Here is an 8,426-nt window from a genome sequence, read left to right on the forward strand (position 1 = left end):
AAAAAAAAATCAACGAACAAAAATAAACAAAAATGTGCTCAAAATGATAAAAGAGATGTGCGGATAACAGAGATTGATTTATGGAAAATAGGCCAGTTGGCTACTCTGTTCAATGCATTTTTAACTGAATTGTAAAGGTCATCTGCTTTATTGACATCCACTATACTCTTCTTTAATACATGTTACACTGTTGAATTGTTTTGCCTAACACTAACAGAGTCATCAGCTTCAGGGTATTCTTCAGGCATTATCCTCTTCCAGAACCAGTGCTTTCTCCACATCAGTATCATCTCTTCGATCGGAATTCCCTTGGTTTCGGGCAGGAACAGGTAAACGAACACGGTCATGATAGTAATCCATCCCGCAAAGAAGAGAAAGATCCCGAATTTGAGCGCGCACAGGAGGGAGAGAAACGACTGCGCGATGATGAAAGTGAACAGAAGGTTCACCGACACCGTAATGCTTTGTCCAGCTGATCGAGTTTCCAGTGGGAATATCTCGCTTGGCACTGTCCAGCCGAGGGGACCCCATGAATATCCGAATGCTATCACGAAGAGGCAAATCACCGCCACCACCAGTACCGAGAATCCTTTAGATAGTTCTTGATTGTCCCCTAACTTGATCCCCAAGATTACTGCGACTATGACCTGTTTTGCATTCGAGGGGAGAGTATTAAGCGTTTAGAAAGCATTTTATGGATTCCATTAGTTGTTTCTAATTGCATTCTAATGAGGTTTACCTGGCACACAATCATCTGTATTCCACCAGTAATGAGCAGAACTCTTCGTCCCAGCTTGTCAACTGCTGCGATAGATAGCAGTGTAGACGTAACAAGAACGGCTCCAGTTAAAGCAGATGAGTACAAAGCAGCATCTCCCCCGAACCCCATACTTTGAAACAACACGGGAGCGTAGAACAGAATCGAATTTATCCCCGTGAGGATCTGGAATGTCGGCATGAAGATTGCCATGACAAGCTGAGGCCTGTTCCTTCGCTCGAGTATGTTTCTGAACGGGTGCTTTATTGCACTGGCAAACTCACTTGCATCCAACATGTCCTGGAACTCTGCGCTGACGTTTTTGGTTCCTCTTATTCTCTCCAAAACTTTTCTTCCTTCGTCTTTACATCCTCGTTCAATCAAGCTATTTGGTGTCTCGGGCAGAAGTATCCCTCCAACTGTCATTACTGCAGCCGGTACGAGAGCCAGCCCTAGCGAGAGCCTCCACCCCCATGGTTCGAGCTTTTGAGTTCCGTAGTTCACCATGTTTGCCGTGAAGATCCCAAGCGTAGTTGCTAACTGAAACATCATGTTTAAGGCTCCTCGAAGATGCGTTGGTGCCATTTCTGATAGGTATAGCGGAATAGCCTTCAAGACAAACAAGGAGTTTGAAGAAATCAGTTTTATTTGAACATTTTCTTGCCAGAAATAAGCCATTGCTTCTTCTGTGAATTCGTTACCTGATTTCCAAATCCGATACCAACACCAAGCATGATCCGACCTAAGATAAGCATGGCCAAATTCGCCGCTGAAGCGTTTAGAGTTGCTCCAACGAGGAAACTGATTCCGCCACAGATTATACTTCCTCGGCGTCCATAATTTCTTGTGACCGGAGAAGCCACTAAAGATGCAACTAAACCGGCAAGGTACAGCGAAGAGGTAAACGCTGCAAGACCCTGGTTATCATACTTGCAGTAGTTGTTTTCCCGGGCATGCGTTTTGTTCTTGTACACTGTCTTGAAGAATTTCTTAAGAAATCCATCCATCGACGTAACCCCGCCTAATTACAGTTAAACCAACATTTAGAAGCTGGATTATATACTGAAAACGAGACTGATTAAGGGCCTAAATCTTCTGTGCTGAAATTGTTAAGGAAAAACCACTCAATTGTGTATAAAACAATCAATAGTTTTGAACCCGAGTGGATAGGATGTCGGAGTTTCTACCCACGCATTCTAAACTCGAAGTTCCCGAGTGGATTAAATTATATTAGAACAAACAGTAGCAAGAAATCAGGAAATTTTGTAACTAGATGTTTGTAGGAAAAATTTGAACCCCTTCTCTAATGCCAAAACAGGCTCTCAAATCATTCAATTTGTTTTCTGATTTTTACTAGTTTCAAATGGTGATTAAGTTGTTCATCATTTTCCTGCTGTGATTCCATTACCTCACTTTTTGCATGTTCTAACTTGTATCTCTCTCTTCTCAACCAAAGAATATAGGAGAAGAATTCCCTGTAGTCACAGTTGCAGTATTCCAAATCAATCATACATTGCTAGGTGAAAAAATTAAAGCCTCATAACAAGCGTAATTGACTAACAATATCACCAGAGTGTCGTTCCGATGTAGGTAAGTTTTTTAGAAGAGAAACTCAAGTGCAACAAATTGTATATCCGCCACTTGTGCCTTTCTCTCTCTCCTCACATGTGAGGAGAGAGAAGCAAGAATTCTTGAAACACCTGTTGGCTGTTGCACTCAAGATTTTTTCAGAGTTTATGATAGCATCTAATAAAGCTGAACTTTTCACAGTTAACTTTGCTTTCATGACACCATTCCCTTTTCATACGGAGAATTACTTTGGTAGATTACCTCATCAAAGCCTGAAAAAAAATCCAAGACCATAGTGCCAGCCAACAAAAATGTGCAAAGTTACCTGAAATTCCGATATCATAACCGAAAAGCGAGCCGCCAACGGCGGCAACTATGCAGGCAACGACGACATAAAGGGTTAGCCTCCCTTGGTACTGCTCTGCTCTCTCCTTGGCCACGCCGGCCGGTGCGAAAGAACCGCCCGCCATTTCCAAACAGAGATGAACTAGCTCGTAAGACACAGAAGAAGAAAAAACGAAACTCTCTACTTTCTGGAATGAAAGAATGAAATGAATATCACTGCTCACTTGGATATTTTTAAATAAAATTCAGAGAGTTGATTGAGATGAAAAAAATAATGTCCCACTTGGTTCTCTGTATGGGAATTCTTACCCGGCAGAGTCTTCATACACTAAGGAAATAAAGAAACTTGCGTAAGCAAAGAAACGAGAAAAATACTTAGACCTGGTTTGGTACTGAAGTGGTTCTGAAAAAAACTACTATAAAAAAAAGCTGATAGCTGTTTTTGTGTTTGGTAAACACTCAGCTTCAGTTTTTTTTCACAGTTTTGGATAAAAAAAAGCCAAAAACAAGAAGCTGCAAAACCAAGCTTTGAAAAACCGGCTTTTTTTTCACATCTGTTTTACATAAAAGTTTACCAAACACTCTAATATTGCCTTTTTTTTTTTTTTTTCAAAAGCACTTTTACAAAAAAGTTTACCAAACACTCTGCTGCTTTATTTCACAGCTGCTTATTCTCACAGCACAGCAGAATCAACTTTTTTCAAAGTACAACAATACCAAACCAGCCCTTAGTTAGGTTTCGAGTTCGAAACGCTTCAATGTAATAAAAAAAAAGTTTAATATCTTCTTGTTTTCAGTGAAAATGTGGGAAAAGAGGAGGATTTAAATCTGAATTAGAGCTGTTTTTTTTTTCGTTGCAGTGTTAAGATAGTGACAAATCTAACCTTGACCTTTTCTTTGAAGCTACGATATTATACTTTATTTTAATCTAAACCATAAAAAGAATATTCGAAATCTTGATCGGTACAAAGATAAATCATACTTAACTTAACAAATGTGGTTACCTTTCGTCTGCTATCTAACCTTAACCTTTAATTTATTAATTTCTTACATCATATGGATGTGGGGATCCAAATTTGTCAATGGAAGGTTGGCCATCTTTGCAATTTTAGTCGTTTATATTGCACCACATGTTTTATTCTCATCCAAAAGGGATGAGTCATTCATATTTTTGGTAAGTAATTAAAAGTCAGCAACAAACAATTTGGTAGAATGAAATACAATGAATTACCTTGAATATAACATTTGTTTTTTTTTTCCTCAACAATGCGATATTTTAAATTTAAAGAGGGATTCAAGCACATACTTCTTTGTCAATTACAAATAGATTTCAGTTGAGCTTTGTTGTTGACACTCAAGCGTAATGATACCACAATTCTCTTTAATGTAAAAAGTGAAAACAAAATCAATACAAGTTGATTATTTTAGAGTACCAACCACGACTCTAGTTTTCTGTCGTTTATTTTTATGTTGATAGCCCTAAAGTGGTGTATAGATAAAAAGGGCGTTGAATGAGTCATGAGAGGGATCTAAACTCATATCCACCATGTTGAAGAACAAGATAATGAAACTTGATGTGTGTGAGAGAGAGAGAGAGAGAGAGAGAGAGAGAGAGAGAGAGAGAGAGAGACAGGCTTCGATCACTTTTATGATGAGCCAATAATGCACATGCTTCCTTTTCTTGTATTGTAATTTTCCACTTGAACTGCCTTTGTTGCATGTCTTTGGTTTCATATTTGGTGCGGATTCTCAAATAGTGTCTGCTCTGTTTGGAATTTGGTTGTACTAAAGTATGATGCTTTGGACAGCACATGAAAAAGGAAAAGATAGAAATATGCAAGACAAAGAGGGTTTCTTTTTCGGGGTAGTGGAGCACAATCATGTGGTGTAGTTGTTCATGTGTTATATAAGACCGTATATTTATTGATACACGAATACTATAGCTTACCGCATAAATCCACCATTCTATAGCCAATTCACATGTTTAAGCACTTAAATTAGTTCAATTAGATAATCGTATTTCAACACCATATACATTAAATCCACCATTCTATAGCCACTTCACATAGAGCCGGCCTTGAGAATTTGGGGGTCCTAGACGAACCTTTAAAGTGTGGCCTAGAGTTCTCTTACTCCTGACCCTTTGTACATTAATATGTATAATTTTTTTTTACCTAAATACATCAAAAAGTCTAAGTCTACATCAAATATCCTTAAAACTTAATATCGAAAGAGGAGTCACTACTCAGTACGTCAAATTCCAATCAATTTTCTATTGCTTATTGTTACAATGTTACTTATTACGTTCAGTAAATAAATGAACAGTTGGATTACATGAGTTGCATTTGACGGCCGGAGAAAATACTAGAGTAAACAGGATAGTAATTTCTGTATACGTATAAAACTATAGTTACACTATATATGGGGGAGAAAAAAAAAAGGTCAAAAAAAATTGTGAAAAATTATATTATTGTCCATATTATTTTTTAATATTTTATTAAATTTGAATTGTAAAAAAAAGTATAAATAAATAAATAAATAAATATATATATATATATATATATATATATATATATAATTAGGAGCCTATAAAGTAGGGTCCCTAGACCGGCTCCTACTGAAGCTACTCTCAGGACCAGCCTTGGCTTCATACGGTTTCGAAAAAAATCCTCTCATGATCTTTTCCATCAAGACCATCGGATTAAGTGATTTGGACTTTTTAAATTTTATCAAACGGTTAAAAATTATCACAGCTTTTAAGAGATCAAAATAGGTGAATCGTTGTATGAAATTTAGAAGGTAGATCACTTGATTCGATAACCTTGGTGAAAGAAATCCAATACCACTTCAACTGATTATATTAAACGATCATATTTAAGTACCATACAACAATTTTTCGTCGTGCCGGCGGTTGGAGGGCTTGAATGATTGTTGTTGGTAAGAATGACCATTGAACGATTGTTGGGGGAGATATTTTATCCTTATTTGCTTTATGGAGACATTAAGGTGGAATCTGAAATAATGTGGTGGTGGTAGAAAACGTGGGAACGCCGGAGTTAATCTTGTTTGTACTGTTTGATTAATTCTTGTGGAACATCCCAATCTTTCTAGTCCTAGTATTGCAGGGCAATCTTAAGTGGTAGGGAAAAAAAGGCTAAAAGGTGCTGAAAAGATTAGGCAATCTTTAAAAGCAACTGCGAAGCTTTTTCTCGATCATCATATTGAAGAGATACGTTACGAAACATGTATTTATTTAATGTATTTTTGTTATTCTACAAATAAACACAGTTAGATGTTATATTCTCTTTATTATAACATATTTAATCGTTAGATGTTGATTATATTTATATATGTATGTGTTGTAGCCAAGTCTTGAAAGTTGGATTCCCCAAACTCGTGATTAGTTTGTTTAGAAGTCTTCATTCGATTGGAGGAGTTTAAAAGTTTAACTCTTGGATATGCGAAAATGATATATAGTTGCAGTAGTTTCGACACTAAATTGTGGCCAGTTGTAACTTTTGTTAGATGAATTAACAACTTGTTTGTATAAGTATCTTTGTAAACATAAAGCAAAGTTATAACTCACAACTACATCTTTTTAATTTCTTATAACATGGACCGAAGTATGTAACATGAATTCTTGGTAGTTATATGTTCTTACTTATCAAGAAAACCAAGAAAAAGAAAAGCATTTATCATCTCATTTTATTTTGTTAGTTGATTAGTTTTCCCACTTCAGTACGAAATGAAAAATAAATATGAGAAAGGTTAGGTTTTTACTCAAATTATAATAATTACCAATATTATTTATGAACTCATAAAATTTGTTGGGTAGCTTTATTATTTATATGCATAATGTTGCGTGCTAGATAGGATTAAGAAATGATAAGATTAAGAATGAAAATGTTGGAAGTAAAGTAAGAATGTCCACAATTGAAGATAAAATGATAGAAAATCAATTAAGGTATTTTGAACACGTGAATTGAAGACCTATAGATACTGGCTAGAAGATGCGACTGTGAAACGAGGGCTGAGGGCAAAAGGGGTAAAAATTGTAAGAAAATATATGAAATACTTAGAGCTAACAAAAAACTTGATGCAAAATCGAGCACAATGACGTTTTATAATTCATACAACTGAACTTGATTTAGTGAAATAAAGTTTGGTTATGGTTTTTGTTTTTGTTTTGTTGCGTGCTGGTATGATAATCTTCGAGGTCCAATCAACGTAAAAAGATCTCCCTTAATGAAAACCCAAAAAGATCTACAAGTTGAGCTGTGCGTGAGCCACACACATATTGATCACTTGGTGACTTGTCTGGCTTCTGAAAATTGAGTTCTTTCTAGTGCCAATTATTATTATTTTTTTTGTTACTTTGTAAAAGAAAATTTTTAAATTCGAATTTTTTCAATAGAGTTGTTGAAACCCAAATAAAATGTTGATATTTTTATTTTTCCATTAGACCACTAAACATGTCATGCATTATTTAGTCCTTAATCATGAGCATCACTAGCTGAGCAGCCAATAACGCCGTCTAATCATGGGATTATTATTAAAAAGGCATATTTGTCGATTTGTCGTCTAAACTTGTATGGTGCTGTCAATTTTTCTCATAAACTTTAAGTTTAACCTATTACCCTCTTGAACTTTTATAATTACCCAATTTCCCCCTTAAATTTTAATTCTAGCCAATTACCCCCTGAACTTTTATAAATAGCTAATTTCCTTTCTCTGTTAGGTTTTAAAAGTTTACATCCAATTTTCCATCAATCTTGAACACGGAAACAACACATGACAACTATATGATAGCAAAAAGGATGAAAAATTGGATGGATGAAAAAATTGAATGAAGGTTTTTAAAATCTAATGCCAAGGGGGGAATTGGTTATTTATAAAAGTTTAGGGGGTAATCGGCTAAAATAAAAGTTCAAGAGGAAATTGACTAATTTAAAAAATTTAACGAGGTAATCAGCTAAAATTAAAGTTAAGAAAGAAAATTTACAGCTGCATACAAGTTCAGGAGGCAAATCAACAAAAATCTTTGATTAAAAATCCCATAATGTTGCTTCTTCCTCCATGTTCCCTAAAATTATCAATTCTGCAATCATCACCATTTACAACACCTGGCAAGACCTCACAACGAACAACATATTCAACTCCTGCACATTGTTTTTTTCTTTTTAAATAAAAGGGGATCAAACTCCCACTTTTATTAAACTATTAAAGAAGAAAAAGGTATCACAAAGATGGGAGAATAAAAAAATCTAATCCAGCAAAAGAAACTATGCTAATAAAATCATGAAAAGTGATAGCTGGGAAATCTTAAAAAAAATTCTTAAAATAAGCTGTATTTGCAAAAGGAGGACATAATCCCACCAATGAGAGCCGACATGTTCAGCTACATAATTAGCTAAAGAATCAATAATCTGATTGCTAAATACTCAACTCTTGCACATGAACATTTAATCTTTCATATGCAAGTTGCCCTCGCACCGCAGCACCTCGATGCAAGTTTTTTTTTTTTTTTTTTTTTTAACTTTCCGATGCGAGATAACTCTTCAAATCCTCACAAACATATATTTACGAGTGTGAGAAACTGAGAGTGGTAAAAGGAAGTAGTGGAGTCGAAAATTGTGCTAAGCTTACAGGAGAGCGCCCATAATTGGACATTGGGCTCCTGCGTAATTGAGAAGCTGAAAGATGTAGCACTTTTCGAACGATGAAGCATACTCCAATCTCGTTTAATACTAAATAC

At 35.6% G+C, this 8,426-nt stretch overlaps 1 protein-coding gene across 2 annotated transcripts; it reads right to left on the reverse strand.

Moving 5' to 3' along the window:
• Positions 1–24: 24 nt before the first annotated feature.
• On the reverse strand, positions 25–2,964 carry LOC137732859 (sugar carrier protein A-like). Of its 2 annotated transcripts, XM_068472126.1 has the most exons (5): positions 2,319–2,555; positions 2,166–2,232; positions 1,459–1,778; positions 740–1,366; positions 25–647 (listed from the first exon to the last, which is right to left on the reverse strand). In XM_068472126.1, the coding sequence occupies exons 3-5, from the start codon at positions 1,762–1,764 to the stop codon at positions 183–185; spliced, it is 1,398 nt and encodes a 465-aa protein (XP_068328227.1). In that variant the 5' UTR covers positions 1,765–1,778; positions 2,166–2,232; positions 2,319–2,555; the 3' UTR covers positions 25–182. The 2 variants fall into 2 exon arrangements, with proteins under 2 accessions (XP_068328227.1, XP_068328223.1); XM_068472122.1 differs by lacking the exons at positions 2,166–2,232; positions 2,319–2,555 and adding an exon at positions 2,652–2,964.
• Between the last annotated feature and the right edge of the window lie 5,462 nt (positions 2,965–8,426).

This window comes from Pyrus communis, chromosome 1 (assembly GCF_963583255.1).
Source record: "Pyrus communis chromosome 1, drPyrComm1.1, whole genome shotgun sequence".
Taxonomy (NCBI): Eukaryota; Viridiplantae; Streptophyta; class Magnoliopsida; order Rosales; family Rosaceae; genus Pyrus; species Pyrus communis.